The 18,682-nt window shown below is 40.4% G+C and overlaps 1 protein-coding gene across 2 annotated transcripts in view; it reads right to left on the bottom strand.

The window, feature by feature from the left end:
- Nucleotides 1-18,423, bottom strand: part of LOC138647530 (cadherin-related family member 3-like) — a 44,712-nt gene extending 26,289 nt beyond the window's left edge. The window contains exons 1-10 of one of the 2 annotated variants that reach the window (XM_069736583.1): nt 18,212-18,423; nt 17,299-17,495; nt 15,555-15,720; nt 13,306-13,394; nt 8,365-8,465; nt 4,434-4,538; nt 4,083-4,273; nt 3,500-3,677; nt 2,111-2,273; nt 1,148-1,238 (exon numbers count right to left, since the gene is read on the bottom strand). In XM_069736583.1, the coding sequence (XP_069592684.1) occupies nt 1,148-1,238; nt 2,111-2,273; nt 3,500-3,677; nt 4,083-4,273; nt 4,434-4,538; nt 8,365-8,465; nt 13,306-13,394; nt 15,555-15,720; nt 17,299-17,495; nt 18,212-18,254 (1,324 nt within the window). In that variant the 5' untranslated portion in view covers nt 18,255-18,423. Of the gene's footprint in view, nt 1-1,147; nt 1,239-2,110; nt 2,274-3,499; nt 3,678-4,082; nt 4,274-4,433; nt 4,539-8,364; nt 8,466-13,305; nt 13,410-15,554; nt 15,721-17,298; nt 17,496-18,211 lie in introns of both variants that reach the window. The other variant, XM_069736582.1, reaches the window with a different exon arrangement.
- Nucleotides 18,424-18,682: the final 259 nt, after the last annotated feature.

The following is an 18,682-nucleotide window of genomic DNA, read 5'->3' as shown; positions in this document are numbered from 1 at the left end:
ATAGATAGATAGATAGATAGATAGATAGATAGATAGATGATAGATAATAGATAGATAGATGATAGATAGATAGATAGATAGATAGATAGATAGATAGATAGATAGATAGATAGATGATAGATAATAGATAGATAGAAAGATAGATAGATAATGGATAGATAGATGATAGATAGATAGATAGATAGATAGATAGATAGATAGATGATAGATAGTTAGATAGATAGATAGATAGATAGATAGATAGATAGATAGATAGATAGAAAGATAGATAGATAGATAGATAGATAGATAGATAGATAGATAGATAATGGATAGATAGATAGATGATAGATAGATAGTTAGATAGATAGATAGATAGTTAGATAGATACTTCTGTTCTGTAGCAACATTTGACAGAATCAAAGGTAGCCATCAAAGCAATGTGAAGTATCCCTTAGCAGAGCATCAGACAGAACTTGCAGATATTGATTCTTCCTTGAAGATATTCGGTATCACATGAAAACATGAACGTGAAAAACATCTGCAACAAGTGTTATTCTCTGCAGAACAACCAACATTGACCAAACAGCAGAATTCTCTGGTATACACCGCATACCCAGTCATGGGAAACAGCTTTACCCTCATAGGTATGGAGGCACCTGGGTTTTCAGATGGGGTCTTGTAAATACCATTTTGGGGCCCATAGACCATTACTGGTATAGTGGGTATCAGCACTGCTCGTGATGCTATATTGAAGCTGAGTTTTTCACCCTGGCACCTGGATCTAGAGAACTCTGATCTGTATGCAGTCATGGTCCATGCTACTTTCAAAGGATTAGTCAAAGTTTCGGGAAATAAAGGCTGGTGCATAGACAGGAAGGAAAGTTTTCCAATTTTCCAATATACTTTCTACATGAATTATTCCATTTCAAGATCTCTAATTGCAGCAAATCACATCCACACAACAGATTTCACACTTTTCAATGAGAGGGTGAAATGAGTGGTGGATCCACAGCAAATACACGCAGAACTTGCCATGAAATTCGCTGCGGATTTCATGCTAGTGGATTTTCCCTGCTTCTAATACGTCTCTGGTGTAAAGAAGGTTCCTATTTAGGGACCCCCAGCAGAGATCCTGAAAACATATATGTATCTATATATTATTTACCAGTGTGTGGTGCGTCTGGCGAGTCTGATACTGATAACATCATCTCATAGGTGGTGACTGGATCTGTGTCGTACACAATATTACGGCTTATCTAGTAATAATATGATGGGAAAACAAAGACGAAAAAAGTAACTGAACAAATAGTAATTATATACAAAATACACAGACTTGCGATTTCTGGCCCTTATATGACTTTTATGCTGCATTTTCATCAGTTAAACCCTCTGCAGGATCTGTCTATAATTTTCAGTTGTTTCTGAGCTAGTGGGTGGAGATGAGCTGCCATGATGTCTCCCTTACACCACACACACAGATATTAGGGATTCCTGATCTCCTGTCTCTATGTAGCACATGTTGAAAAGCAGCAGTGGCATGTAGGACATTATACAGCAGTACTGAGCAGTGTAGCTGTGAGTCTAGCTCCACGGTGAGATAAAACACAAAAAAGCAACAGCACCATCTGTGCGTGCCTCTCTCTCACTTTGTTCCTCCCTACTCCATAGACTTTAAGAAAGCAGCTGCAATTTGATCACTCTGATCTAGTTGCCTGTCTAATCTTGAGAAAGACGGATTTTAGCAGGACTTCAGGGTAAATGATGAGTTTAAGACGCAGGTAGTAGAGAGAGAAGTGGCTCATAAGAGGAAACAGAAACACAAAGTTTGCTCTATTTGCTGGTGCTATTAATTAATGCACAATTTGTTGAAACAATATTGGTCACTTAAGTTTCATAGTATTAGCCAGTGCTTATTGAGGTCAATGGTTTTTCTGTGTAGTGCAGGACAGGACAAGACCCCCCAAGAGACACTTTTTGGAACCGCTCACCACATTAGTGAAAAGTTGAGGGAATCCTCGTCTGTTCACACATAGGTCTCTAGTGGGGTCTATGGAAATGTGTCATAAAAACTACAGAAAATAAAAAGTCCGCTTTTATTCAGCATGAATCGGTTATAAAATGCACCTACTTGTATAATTGGAGAATTGTTGGCCGCCTGCTGGAATAATTTATCCGCACCCAGTGGACCAGAATGGGGTTTATATACCAGGGGATTTGGAGGGACATCTGGGTCATGACAATTGAGAAATGCGACTGTGGTGTCTTTAGTAATGGGCTCCGGTTCTACAAAGCTAAAAAGGAGAAAGAAATGAGTGGCGCAAAAAATAACGAGTTACCTTGGAATTTTCCATCAGGCAGGGTATGAAGGCAGGCAAGGAAGGAGCAATAATGAAGATGCCTATTTTTCAGGGGAGATAGCAGCACACACGTGAACGCTCGGACTTTTTGTGGACCTTAGCGTCATGTTCATTGTAGGAAAAAAAGACATGAGAGGGATGGATAAATTGATATGAAGATGGACAGATAATTATTTATTATGTTTGCCTATATAGCACCACCATATTCCACAGCGCTTTACAGACATCATCATGAATGTCCCCATTGGGGCTCATAATCTAGATTCCCTATCAGTATGGCTGTAGAGTGTGGGAGGAAACCGGAGGACACGGAGGAAACCCACGGAAACACGGGGAGAACATACAAACTCCTTGCTGATGCTGTTCTTGGTGGAATTTGAAACCCGGATAGATAGATTGATAGATAGATAGATAGATAGATAGATAGATAGATAGATAGATAGATAGATAGATAGATAGATAGATGATAGATAAATAATAGATAATAGATAGATAATAGATAGATAGATAGATAGATAGATAATAGATAGATAGATAGATAGATAATAGATAGATAATAGATATATAATAGAAAGATAGTAGGAAGATAATAGATAGATAGATAATATATAGATAGATAATAGATAGATAGATAGATAGATAGATAGATAATAGATGATAGATAGATAGATAGATAGATAGATAGATAGATAGATAGATAGATGATAGATAATAGATAGATAAATAATAGATAATAGATAGATAATAGATAGATAGATAGATAATAGATAGATAGATAATAGATATATAATAGAAAGATAGTAGGAAGATAATAGATAGATAGATAATATATAGATAGATAATAGATAGATAGATAGATAGATAGATAGATAATAGATGATAGATAGATAGATAGATAGATAGATAGATAGATAGATAGATAGATAGATAGATAGATAGATAAATAATAGATAATAGACAGAGAGATAATAGATGGTTAATAGATAGATAGATAATAGAAAGATAATATATAGATAGATAGATAGATAGATAAAGAGATAATAGACAGATACATAATAGATAGATAGATAAATAATAGATAATAGATAGATAATAGATAATATATAGATAGTTAGATAATAGATTGGTAATAGATAGATGGATAATAGATGGATAATCACCTGTACATATAAGAATCGCAGAATGGGGGGTTGTCATTTATCGGAAGAATATTTGCGGTCGCTAGGATGGAGGCGCACTTATTGTCTCTGTCACACACTTTCACGGTGTAGGACTGCACGCTAACAAACCCGGAGGCCTCGCTGTCCATCCTGGAAGTGATCACCACCGTTCCCGTCTCTGTTAAATAGAAATATTTCTAAATGTCACATATTACCAATTATTTTGGAGATAGTAAGTGCACCCGCAGTCACTCCTCATTATCATGAGTGCCTGATCACGTAATACCAGATCAATTTGCAAATAACAGGAAATTCTAAATGAAAAGGTTTTAGCACTTAGCAGTGATTAGAAATGTTATAGAATAGTGATTGTCTTTCCCAGCAGCATGGGCCTTTTTGTTAATGGGGTCTGCCCGATATTGTAGCTCGATCCCATCCGCCCAAGCTAAACACTGGGGACTGTTTCCATTAACACAAAAAGTGGATCTCATGTTCTAAACTTTACATAATAAATATAGGTTTAGGAATCCGTGACACATTAATTAAGTTGCTGGACTTTTTTTCTTTTAATAATAGAATTCACCTTTGCTAATAGAGAAATAAGGATTTCCGGGGTTCAGGAGAAACACGAGGTCGTTCATGTGGTCGGCGTCAGAGCCCGTGCAGGTGCTCACCGTCCTTCCTGCTGGAAGCTCCTCATTGAGCTGCATGGTCACCGTGTTCCCGGAGGTCTGTGTCTGGGTGGTAGTGCCAGCGGCTGTGATACTGTAAAAGCTAATAAAAGACAACACTAAACAGTTATTACTCCATCACTAATCCCAGGGGTGAAACTATAGGGGGTGGCTCATGGAAGATGGGGGCCTGGTTACCGATTTTGCATTGCCGTGCGCCTCTACTGCAGCCCAACATAATGACCAATACAATGAATACTTACACACAAGTAAGCGCAGGGTCGTTGTCATTCACATTGGTGATATGGACCATTATTTTTGCAGAGTTTGAAAGAGAACCGTCACTTATGGTAACTGTGATCGTATAGCTGTATGGAAAGAAATAATAATACATAATATTTATGGAGACAAAGATTATTATTGTGTTACATTGTGTCTTGTTTTTTAATGTTGGGAACTCACTGCTTGCAACACGACCACATTCACTTACATTATGGTCCAATCATTGATCGCAAGTAGCAGTCATCATATAGTTCTGGCCTTAAAAGGGACCTGTCACTTGTCATAAATATGTATTATTTTTACCTGGTGTAAATGCCGCTATTCTCCTGAATCCGGCGATGTTTTTATTTTGTTTCTGCGCCTCTCCGTTGCTGAGATACAGCCCCCTCTTCCCTGTACATAATTCTAGACTTTTAAGCAAAGTGGGTGTGGTCTTCAACTCCTCTATCTCTTAGATGACCACACAATTGGCTAAGAAAAACTAGAGTTGTATACAGGTAAAAGAAGGCTGTATCTCAGCAACGGTGAGGTGCAGGAACAAAAGAAAAACATCGCCGGATTCAGGAGAACAGCAGCATTTACACCAGGTTAAAAAACTGCATATTTATGGCAAGTGACAGGTCCTCTATATCTGAGAGAATACGATACCATATACCCGTACACTAATGCAGGCTCTGTGTATGTTTCATGTATTATCTACTTTCTGATAAAAAAGATGTTAGGAGTACTGCTCATATAGCAATCCCTTAATGTATAGTGTTGTCCAAACTGAAAATTGGATCAGTCAGCTCGGCAATCAGTTGATTGGTGGAAGGTTCAGTTTCTGAAACAGCTGATCACCTCATTAAGCTGTGACTGGTCATACATTTACTCTGCAGCGGCCACTACTGGAGAAATGCAGCATTACATGCCGCTCATTCGAAGAACTGGCTGACTTTGTAAGATCTGAAAGCCAGCGAAAGAGATGCTGACAGCAATTTTCTGCTTTAGCTAATGGAGAGGGTAGGGGAGTCCCAAATAAGAGGACACTATTCCTCGAAGATGTGTATACGCTCTATAATAGGTGACAATTCTCTAGATGCTTTGACATAATATGATGTCAAATTAGCTATAATAGGTAGTGGCTATAAACAGCATCCCTCTTGCTTTGGAGGAGGCAGCACATTAGTCTCCTCTATGGACAATATACTGATTTTAATAGGCACTACGTGATCCTTCATCTCCCCTATAATAGGAATTAAAGGGAACCTGTCATGTTGAAAATGGTGTCTGAATTGTAGGAAGAACGTTATAGAGCCGGGGAAGCTGATCAGATATATATATATATATATAGATATATAGATAGATAGATAGATAGATAGATAGATAGATAGATATGTTTATGGGAATATTTTCTGTATTTTATTTGTTGAGATCCCCGGTGTCCTCCATATGACTGTATATGTAGAGATAGCTGTCAATCACTGAGTAGCACTGGACGGCTGACGTATGCAAACACCTTGAAGTCCAGTGGGCGGTCCTCCTAGTGATTGACAGTCTTCCCTGTATGACTGTGCATGCAGAGATAGCTGTCAATCACTGAGTAGGACCGCCCACTGGACTCATATATGGACACCAGGGATTTCAAAAAAGAAAAAAAACTACAAGTCAGGCTATGTTCACATGTTGCGCTTTTGTTGCGTTTTTTTTTTTATTATTTGCTGCACTTTTCAGTAACATTTGTCTCTTGTGCATGCCGATATAGTTTAGTGCCTGTTGTTTCTGAGTTTTCGGCGCCAAAAAAGCAGCAAAACCTGATACCTGCATTTTTATGCATTTTTGCACTTTTTCATTACTTCCTATGGGTGAAAAAAATGCTGGAAAAACGATGTGAGAAGTGACATGCTGCAGTTTAAAAAAAAAAGCAGCAGTTTTCCAATTCAGTCAGGAAAAAAACCCAATGTGGGCAGCATGGTGGGTCGGTGGTTAAAGCTGCATGGTGGCACTGCATGGTGGTTCAGTGGTCAGCACTGCATTGTGGCACTGCATGGTGGTTCAGTGGTTAGCACTGCATGGTGGCACTACATGGTGGCTCAGTGGTTAGCACTGCATGGTGGCACTGCATGGTGGCTCAGTGGTCAGCACTGCATGGTGGCACTACATGGTGGTTCAGTGGTTAGCACTGCATGGTGGCACTACATGGTGGCTCAGTGGTTAGCACTGCATGGTGGCACTGCATGGTGGCTCAGTGGTTAGCACTGCATGGTGGCACTGTATGGTGGCTCAGTGGTTAGCACTGCATGGTGGCACTACATGGTGGCTCAGTGGTTAGCACTGCATGGTGGCACTACATGGTGGTTCAGTGGTTAGCACTGCATGGTGGCACTGTATGGTGGCTCAGTGGTTAGCACTGCATGGTGGCACTACATGGTGGCTCAGTGGTTAGCACTGCATGGTGGCACTACATGGTGGCTCAGTGGTTAGCACTGCATGGTGGCACTACATGGTGGCTCAATGGTTAGCACTGCATGGTGGCACTGCATGGTGGCTCAGTGGTTAGCACTGCATGGTGGCACTGTATGGTGGCTCAGTGGTTAGCACTGCATGGTGGCACTGCATGGTGGCTCAGTGGTTAGCACTGCATGGTGGCACTACATGGTGGTTCAGTGGTTAGCACTGCATGGTGGCACTGAATGGTGGCTCAGTGGTTAGCACTGCATGGTAGCACTGCATGGTGGCTCAGTGGTTAGCACTGTTGCTTTGCAGCACTGATGTCCTGGATTCAAATCCCATCAAAGACAACATCTGCAACGAGATTGTATGTCCTCTCCGTGTTGGCGTGGGTTTCCTCTCCGGGTTCTCCGGTTTCCTCCCACACTCCACAGCCATACTGATAGGGAATTTAGATTGTGAGCCCCATTGGGGACAGCGATGATGATGTATGTAAAGCATTGTAGAATTATTGGCGCTATATAAGTGAGTAAAATCAATTTAAAAAAAATTAATGACATTTCTGAAATCTCATAGCTTTTGCTGGTACTGTAAAACCCAGCTTTTAATTTGCATAAAAAAGCAGCAAAACCGCAACGTGTGAACATAGCCTTATACAGGATCTTTTCTAAGAAACCTACCGTATATGTCATTTTATCTTCTCCATACCAGATTGGACTACATTTACAACTTGACAGGTTCCCTTTAAAGGCATTATCAAGGACTATTTAATTTTGTTACTATGGGACTGAGAACTAACAGGCAGGTACTTGCTAATTTCTTGCCTGTTGTGCCCGGCGCCGTTCTCTGCTTCCACAGATCGGTTACTGACCGCTCCTGTCAGCGATTCAGCTGCTTCTGCTGACATCATGTTGACAGATCAATGTCTTCTCTTTTGCTCTGTTCTGTTGACGGGATGTGAATGCCAAAGTAATGCTGATTTACAGACAGCTCCCTGCTGCCTAACTTCGGGGAGCCGGCTGTCAATCAACATGACATCCACAGTCACGCCCCATCAACAGAACAGCAGCAGATGAAGATTTGTTCTGTTGACCTGGAGCAGCTGAATCGCCGGCAGGAGCATTTGGTCACCACTCCGAGCCAGAGCCAGGTTGCCACAGTTTTTAGAGTTAAAAAAAAAATTCTCAACAACGCCTTCACTTACTTGCTGATGTTCTCCTGTAAGTATCTCTAATGCCCCCCGTACTTATCATGAAAAATTGTCCAGTCGACGAGTATCTCCCCCAACTTCCCCACACACAGGAATTATTGGCTCAACCAAGCATTATATGAGACGGAGAATGAAAGGCTCGACTGTTGACAATCCGAGGTGCCAGATCCATCTCTGCCCCGACATCATCTGCTGGGGGAGTCAGGAGGTCCCCGCACACATCAATATCGAGAGTGTGACGGTCGGAGAATAAAACATCCCACAACATTTACCTTTTTATATGACTCTCATAATCAAACAGCTCAGTGGTGATAATGGTTCCCGTGTGATCAATCTGAAATTCTGCATTTCCGGAAGATACTGTGAGAGAATACTGGTGACAGAGCAAAAAGTGACATTAAAGCCAATGTGAACAATGGTTTATGCAGAACAGGACAGTCAGACATTAGAGCCTAGAATCCATGCTATAATGGTGTTTGGGAAAAACATCTATGACTTCCATGATCCTGAGCATGAACTGTCAGTAGTGCTAGTAGAGCGCTGCTGCTCCTGCATAGTTTGTCCAGCCGCAGCACAGCTCCCGTCCACGTTTTTTTCACCTGATCTGAGAGCAGCATAATGTAGAGACCGAGACCCTGATTCCAGCGATGTGTCACTTGATGTATTTTGATAAAATCACAGTTTTATCAGCAGGAGATTATCACTAAAGGACTAGCAAACCTGCTGCCATGTAGTCCTCAATATTCATAACCCCGCCCTCACCACTGATTGGCAGCTTTCTGTCTATGCACAGTGTACTCAGAAAGCTGCCAATCAATGGTGTGGGGGGCGGGGTTATACAGAGATCAACATTCAGAGCACCACTAGATCTGCAGAAGAGAAAACAGGGATTTTATTAAAACTGCAGCAAGCAGCCCAGTAAATGATACATTGCTGGAATCAGGATCTCTTCCCCTACATCATGCTGCTGTCAGATTACATACCAAAAACCTGCAGATTCACGAAATCTGATACTTAATATAATAGGGATGTCTACAATTCATGGAACAGTTCCTAGACATGTGCATCACTAGTGGAACCTTACTGGGGGGGTGACAGCAGCACGATCATGACTTTCTACAGGTCTTTCTGCTATAACCTGCGGCAGTAGAAAAAAAAAGCAAAAATTATCTGGGTCCTTAAAGGGTGAAGAAGGTCCAACTGCACGTAATCCCTTCTCCACATGGCTGGTATGTATGGGGTTACTTTGGTTGTCATGCATAATTACTGATGAGATGTCCCCATGAATTGCTCACAATGAGAGATTATATTTACCTAATGGATTAGCAATAAGTCGGCAATTAAGTCACCGCGAACCTGCGGAGGAGCGACGTAACTGCAGGTCTCCTGGTAACACCACACATACTGCAAGCCCTGAACCAGGAGACAAAGGCCGAGGAACAGGAATGTGGACGGTGCCAACTTCTGCCCGGTGGCCACATTGTACAGAATCCGGCCATTTAAAGGCCAAACAGCATGACGATGGTTTTCAGTCGCTTTGGATCATTGTGTTATTGTCCAGGAGTTCCCCAAAACAGGAGAGATCCCCCCACAAAGACTGATGACAGCTGACGATAGATAGATAGATAGATAGATAGATAGATAGATAGATAGATAGATAGATAGATAGATAGATAGATAGATAGATAGATAGATAATAGATAGATAGATAATAGATAGATAATAGATAGATAGATAATAGATAGATAATAGATAGATAGATAGATAGATAGATAGATAGATAGATAGATGACAGATAGATAGATAATAGATGATAGATAGAATTCTTCTATACGGTAGTGAGGTCTGGGGCCCAGTCTCATACCCAAACTGGTCAAAGTGGGACGCTGGGCCGACAGAAATATTCCACCTAGAGTTCTGCAAGCATCTTCTCCAAGTCCATCGGATCACATCAAATAGCGCCTGCCGAGCAGAGCTGGGCAGATTCCCACTACACATCGCAATAAAGAAGAAGGCGCTGTCATTCAAGGCTCATCTACAAAGTAGCAGTCCCAGCTCCTACCATCACAAAGCCTTCCTACACCAGGAAGCCTCAGGAAGCCTCCCAAGGAAAAGTACCCAAAGCCAGTCTGACCAAGCCATCAACCTCCATGGCCTGACAAAAGGTGAAATCCAGAAAATGGTACACAAAGTCAAAGAGGAATATCTCAGCATCTGGAGGAACGACATAAACAAATCCCAGAAACTGACAATATACCGGAATCTACAGAGGGAGTACAAACTGGCCCCATATCTAGAGAAACTAGAAAACCCCAAAGATCGACAGATCCTGAGCCGGTACAGACTGAGCGCCCACAGCCTACTCATCGAATCCGGGCGGCACCGACAGAACTACAAGCCTCGAGAGAACAGACTCTGCCAGCAGTGCCCCCAGGAGGCCGTGGAGGATGAGGCCCACTTCCTGCTGAGGTGCCCCAAATACTCCGCAGTGAGGGACACTCACTTCAAGAGGCTGTCTGATCTCCTCCCAGACTTCACCTCCAAGGAGGAGGAAGAGAAACTGCCGATAATACTGGGGGAAGAGGAAAGTGCAGTGGCCGTAGCAGCGGAATATGTCAGTGCCTGCCACAGACTAAGAGGAGCCTGATATGTCATGGACTCCCGTACCCCAACACTGGACATATCCCTATCCCCCGACTAAAGAGCCCGATATGTCATGGACTCCTATACCCCACCCTGGAAACATCCCCTATCCTCTAAAAGGAATTTGATATTCCCTGGACCTCTATATGCCCCCCCCTCCCCCACCCCCGTATTTTTACCATATGCTTTGGCAATGCTAACATGTACTTAGTCCTGCCAATAAAGCTCATTTGAATTTGAATTTGAATTTGATAGATAGATAGATAGGTAGATAGATAGATAGATAGATAGATAGATAGATAGATAGATAGATAGATAGATAGATAGATATATGATAGATAGATAGATAGATGATAGATAGATAGATAGATAGATAGATAGATAGATAGATAGATAGATGACAGATAGATGATAGATAGATAGATAGATAATAGATAGATAGATAGATAATAGATAGATAGATAGATAGATGACAGATAGATAGATAATAGATGATAGATAGATAGATAGATAGATAGATAGATAGATAGATAGATAGATAGATAGATAGATAGATAGATAGATAGATAATAGATAGATAGATAGATAATAGACAGATAGATAATAGATGATAGATAGATAGATGATAGATAGATAGATAGATAGATAGATAGATAGATAGATAGATAATAGATAGATAGATGGATAGATAGATATATGATAGATAGATAGATGACAGATAGATAGATAATAGATGATAGATAGATAGATAGATAGATAGATAGATAGATAGATAGATAGATAGATAGATAGATAGATAGATAATAGACAGATAGATAGATAATAGATGATAGATAGATAGATAGATAGATAGATAGATAGATAGATGATAGATAGATAGATAGATAGATAGATAGATAGATAGATAGATAGATAGATAGATAGATGATAGATAGATAATAGATAGATAGATAGATAGATAGATAATAGACAGATAGATAGATAATAGATGATAGATAGATAGATAGATAGATAGATAGATAGATAGATATATGATAGATAGATAATAGATAGATAGATAGATAATAGACAGATAGATAGATAATAGATGATAGATAGATAGATAGATAGATAGATAGATGATAGATAGATAGATAGATAGATAGATAGATAGATAATAGATAGATAGATGGATAGATAGATATATGATAGATAGATGACAGATAGATAGATAATAGATGATAGATAGATAGATAGATAGATAGATAGATAGATAATAGATAGATAATAGATAGTTAGATAGATAGATAGATAGATAATAGATAGATGGATAGATAGATAGATAGATAGATAATAGATAGATAGATAGATAGATAGATAGATAGATAATAGACAGATGATAGATAGATAGATAGATAGATAGATAGATAGATAGATAGATAGATAGATAGATAGATAGATAGATAGATAGATAGATAGATACCGGTAATAGATAGATAATAGATAGTTAGATATAGATAGATAATAGATAGATGGACAGATAATAGACAGATGATAGATAGATAGATAGATAGATAATAGATAATAGATAGATAGATAATAGATAGATAATAGATAGATAGATAGATAGATAGATAGATAGATAGATAGATAGCCATAGCATTAACCCCTTTGTGCCATGTATAATATTCATTTCTGCATTCTTGTCTTTTCTTCCCTTCTTATAAGTTACCTTTCTTTTTACTTTAATTTTTCATTGACTTACCCAAATTAGGGCTTTTGGGACAAACTGTTCTTTTGAATGAAACCGTTCATTGTAACATACTGTATAATGAATTGTGAAAAAGGGAGAAAAAAAAATCAAATGAGGTAAAGTGTTGAAAAAAAACCCCCACCATTTCGCAGCTATTGTTTTTTTGGAATATTTCGTTATTATGATCATCATTGTAGGAAAAAATTGACCTAGTTACATGATTTCCAGGTCGACGATTATGGCGATACCAAAATTTGCTTAGAGTTCATTTAAGTAGGGAAAAAAATGTTGGAAAAATGTAAAAAAAAAAAGAAACTATTTGGTTTGTCTTTTTTATTAATATTATTTTAGGGTACATACAATGTTTTCATCGCTTTTTTTTAGCATTTCTTCAAAGATATCTGGCAACCAAAATATTGCAATTTTGGCATTTTAATTTCCTTCTCGTTGTTTATATCGTACAAGTTTATTCATTTTACATTTTGATAGATCGGAAATTTACCGATGCCAAATAAAAGGTTTTTTATTTTTTTTATTTGTTTTTTTATTTCTCGATTTTTAAACTAGTAAAAGAAGGTGGCTCGCGTTTTTGTAAAGTTTTCATATTTTTAAAAACTTTTTAATAAAAGATCTGAAGGCTGGGCTTCACAGGAGAACATAGATGGCAGCCAGGACAATACAGCGGCACCGTACGATCCCATCAGGGGAACCAATCGTGCCATTTATATGCCCCCGATAGGGATAGTGACAGTGACATGTAAATAGTTAAACATCGGCGATCAGATGTATCAGAGCATTTCGGATTAATAAACATCAATATAAGCTGCTTGATTGTCACCTGCAGAACATCTTTATCTGGGTCCTTGGCCGCCACTTTGTAAATGACAGTGGAAACAGGAGTATTTTCAGGAATATAAAGCTCGGCATCTGGAAGAGAAACGACTGGCTTATAATTATTATTATCCAAACCAAAAAAAGAAAAAAAGTAAGCGGCACAGCTCGACTTTCCAGAGATTAATAACTCGATGTGGAGAGTTTCCCAACAATAGGTAGTCCGGTCAGATGAAAGGCGGTGCTTGCGTGAAACAAAGTGTCCATATAAATAAAAACGTAGAAAAAACGCAATAGCACTCACCAATCAGTGGCAATTCAAACATCCTTTATTGGAGCATATAGCAAAACATCTTCGCGGTTCAAGGGAGGGAGTGAGAGAGGGAGTGCGACAGGCAAGACGACGACGGCCGTTTCGCGCTAATACCGAGCGCTTCCACGGGTCTGTGTCCAGGAGGAAGTGACGCCTAGATAAGCAGGTAAGAAACAACCGGCTCCTCCCACGCCACCCCCCCCCCCCCCCGAAACACCCAAAGTGCACAGTGCGTGTTAAATTGACACAAAAACAAAACAATTAAAAACAACCACAGTTAGAGCACCTTATTACATAAGGCAATATTCTACCATTATTATTCTATATTGCCGTATGTAATAAGGTGCTCTAACTGTGGTTGTTTTTAATGGTATTGTTTTTGTGTCAATTTAACACGCACTGTGCACTTTGGGTGTTTCGGGGGGAGGTGGCGTGGGAGGAGCCGGTTGTTTCTTACCTGCTTATCTAGGCGTCACTTCCTCCTGGACACAGACCCGTGGAAGCGCTCGGTATTAGCGCGAAACGGCTGTCGTCGTCTTGCCTATCGCACTCCCTCTCTCACTCCCTCCCTTGAACCGCGAAGATGTTTTGCTATATGCTCCAATAAAGGACGTTTGAATTGCCACTGATTGGTGAGTGCTATTGCGTTTTTCCACTTTTTTATTTATAATTATTATTATAACTAGATGGTGGCCCGATTCTAATGCATCGGGTATTCTAGAATATGTATGTATGTATGCATATAGCAGCCACATAGAATATGGCACAGCACACGTAACACAGACAGCCACGTAGTATATAGCATAGCCACGTAGTATATAGGAGCCATGTAGTATATAGTAGCAACGTAGTATATAACTCAGCCCACATAGTATATAGCACAGCCACGTAGTATATAACACAGCCACGTAATATATAACACAGCCCACGTAATATATAGCAGCCACGTAGTATATAACACAGCCATGTAGTATATAGGAGCCACGTAGTATATAGCACAGCCATGTAGTTTATAACACAGCCCACACAGTATATAGCACAGCCCACGCAGTATATAACACAGCCCACGTAACACAGACAGCCACATAGTATATAGCACAGCCACGTAATATATAGTATAGCCACGTAGTATATAGCACAGCCATGTAATATATAGGAGCCACTTAGTATATAGCAGCCACTTAGTATATAACACTGCCCACGTAGTATATAGCACAGCCGCGTAGTATATAACACACCCCACGTAATATATAGCACAGCCCATGTAATATATAACACAGCCCACGTAGTATATAACACAGGCCACGTAGTATATAACACAGGCACGTAGTATATAACACAGCCCACATAATATATAGCACAGCCCACGTAATATATAACACAGCCCACGTAGTATATAACACACATTATGGCACGGTGTAACGCAGTCGGTTTAACGGACTGCTACAATGCTATGTGGGTGGCGGGCGCTGACTGGGGGGGAGTATGGAGGGGACACTTACTGCAGGGGAGTAGGGAGCGGCCATTTCGCAACTGGACTGTGCCCATCCCTGATGCATTTACTATTCTGCTACATGATCCACAGCTCTAAATACCAGGTACAGACAGAATTATTTCGGCCAGCAGCCACCACCAGAGGGAGACTACGAGCTCACTGCATACAGTTCATAAACTTAATAGTAAATCAGTATACCGTAAGCGCCCCCTGCATATAGAGAGCTTATTATCATGTCACCCTTTGCTTATGCCATAATTTTGGAGGTCTCTGAAGAAAAATACAGTTCTGACCACAACAAACAAATATAATAATCAGAGCAGATAACCCTGATGATAAAAGATGAGTATTGACTTCAATGCGTACTGGTTGTCAGTTACTATCCTTTTTTTTATCATGCGTTGGACTCGAGTGATTAATCACATCTTATGCATCGGGTGCAATTTACCTTTTTCAGCCAAAGTTCCGGTGAACACCGGGGGTTTGTTGACCTTGGATATCTCAATGACAATGGACTGAGTGGCTGTGGTCCCTTTACTGTCCTCAACAAGGATTTGAAGGGTGTACAGAGGGACGGCTTCAAAGTCCAGCTTGGGAGTACTGGTTGTTATTAGCTGGTTAGAAGAATGGACAAGGAAAAGCAGAAATAATTATCCACAATAAAGTAGAGAAAAAATATGTCACCTGTGGAGATAACGGGAGAAGGAGGTTGTTTTCTAAAGTCAGTCAAATGTTGAGGGACCGCCGACCATCAGGTGTCTATGGGGGGCTCTGACTCTCCTCCAGCAGATGATGTCGGAGAGGAGAAGGATTAGACTACTGGAATTTCATCATCTAAGCCTTATGTTTTCAGAAGTGTCTGGTAATAAGACATGGTCAAAAAAGGTGGGTTAGGGCTTATTTTCAGGGGATGTCTTATTTTTTTCCCATATTTATTCTTAAAAAAAAAATCTACATTTACTCAAATATAATCATGTCATCACATTCTGGAGCATCAGCAAAACTCTCCAAACCCTGAATTCAATCATGAATTTCTTGAGATCCCGTTTCCTTTTTCCATGTACAACAATCTACTTCTTAGACAGGCTGGCGAAGAACGATGGGGTTAGAACGATCACCGATAGATCACTCTGTCCAGGGATGGACTGGCCCACCAGAGAACCTGAGAATCCTCCGGTGGGCCCTGGCTTTTCCTTCAGGAGAGGTCATAGTGCCAACCTTGAAGTTGCTAAGGGGCTCTTCACTGGGGGAGAAAGGTGGGCCCTCAGAATCAAATCGTCCGTTGGGCGCAATGTTCTTCAGTCTGACACTGATTCAGTCCCCATACATGTTATCGACAGCACATCTCCTGCTTATATATACTGAAAAAAGAAACCTTCTGCAGGCAGGTGTCAGCCATGTCGACCTGAGCTGCAGCATAATCGCATGAGGTTATTCTCATATTAAAAAAATAAAATAAATCCGTTTGAAAATGGCAGGCGCCGGCGGCGCCATCTTGCTAGAGACAAAAAAAACCTTCTGATTCCAGTGCCTGCGCAGTAGCACCTATCGACTTTTTTAGTTCGAGAGACTCAATGCTTTGGAGCGAAAACTTTGCATACGTCTTGGTAAATAAAATATCTACTTTAGGTATATCTATCCAATAATACATAATCAATTTTTTGTTTCAACTGTGATAGATTGGATAAAACAGCAAGACTATACTATATATACTGGAAATATATTGTTTTCACGACGGCCAAGTAATGTGATGTGCCCTTTACAAGGGAACAGCTTGCCCCCAAATCCCTTAGATCAGGGGTGTCAAACTGCATTCCTCGAGGGCTGCAAACAGGTCATGTTTTCAGGATTTCCTTGTACTGCACAGGTGATAATTTAATCACCTACACAAATAATGAGTTGGTGATAAAATTATCACCTGTGCAGCACAAGGAAATCCTGAAAACATGACCTGTTTGCAGCCCTCGAGGAATGCAGTTTGACACCCCTGCCCTAGATCTGCAACCTGTTCACCATCTTCCCTGAATTATGTCAATAGTTATCACAGCGACATGGGAAATAAATTCCAGTTAATCTGAATCGACATAGAAAAATGATCCGATGCCGCTAAATAAAATGCGGAGATGGAAAAAAAAATGGAAACTATTAAAAGATTAATAAGAGCGCTGACCGGAATCAGTAGCTTTTCTTACCTCCCAGTAATTCACAGCTTTCCGAATAATGGTGAATGGGTGTGTCACTGGATTTGAGTTCACTATAAAAGGTGCTCCGACTATCGAATCATACTGTAGAGCGGTCGCCGTGATCTTGGCCACCAGCGTGCTTCGAGGGGCATTTTCCGGAATGGTCACGTTGTTTGGCAAATTTAATGTTGGAGCAGAATAAATCACTGATGAAGAGGAAAGCAAATGACAGAAGACTGTATATAATAATAATAATATATATATATATATATAAATGTATATGTCAGCAGGTTTTTGCTCTGTAATCTGATGTAGGTGATGAGACCATCTCCATCTTATAGGACTGTGTATTATTTTTCCTTCCATAAAATCAGCGTTTTATCACCAGGAGATTATCACTACAGGACTAGTTGTCTGGTGCATCCAAGTCCTCCTGCTCTGTGTAATCCTGCCCCCAGCACTGATCGTCAGCTTTCTGTCTATGTACATTTTACACAGAAAGTGACCAATCAGTGGATTGGGGGTGGAGTTATGAAGAAATCAGCATTTAAAGCACTGCTGGATCTGCAGCAGATAAAGCGGTGATTCTATCAAAACTGCTCCAGGTAGACTAGTAAGTGACATATCATTGGAATCAGGGTCACTACCAGTACATTATTATGCTTTTATGTGATATAGCAAAAACCTGTTGAAAGTTTTTCTTTAAATGGCAATTCCGTGGCAGAAATCCAAGGGTCAACAGTTGACTTTTTGTGACATTCCAAAACTAGCGTCTTCTAGTACTTCGGAAGGGCCTTAGGACCACCCCCAAGGTGGCATAGCATAGATATGACTAGGTCTGCACCCCCTATAACTAAAGCACAGCTACGCCAATGCCCCTGATCTAGTTGCAAGCAGAAATATCGAAGCCATGTATACAAACCTTGAAAAATGCTGAACAATAACGGCAGCAGTCGCACGCTCATCTTGCTAATGATGAAGAGCAGACCTGTGTGACCTTACCATACTGCCACTTGATGACTTCTTATACCGAGCAGGGCACTCCTTCCGAAGAAACATTATACCTCACAAAGGTGTGCTTTGGGCGCAGACACAAGCAACGACCAGCGGAGCCCTTAGTGTTACCAAAAGTGTTTCTCTAGATACAACATTACTTCCATGATCGGAGAATTCAGAGGAGATCAAGCCGAACGCAACAAACATTGCCATCCGTGACACAAAGAGATAGTTACAACACATGAAACCACATTACTACCAGGCTAGTCTATACATGCAAGAATAGCACCTACTACATAGAGATGGAGTAAGGAGGAACTGGCCAAGAAGACAATGTTCTACTCTTGTGAAGATCGAAAGTTAATCCCACTCAGATCCCAAACACGTTTCGTTAAGA

This window comes from Ranitomeya imitator, chromosome 8 (assembly GCF_032444005.1).
Source record: "Ranitomeya imitator isolate aRanImi1 chromosome 8, aRanImi1.pri, whole genome shotgun sequence".
NCBI classification, from domain to species: Eukaryota; Metazoa; Chordata; class Amphibia; order Anura; family Dendrobatidae; genus Ranitomeya; species Ranitomeya imitator.
The sequence above is the reverse complement of the archived record's forward strand: the minus strand, read 5'-3'. Positions and strand labels throughout refer to the sequence as shown.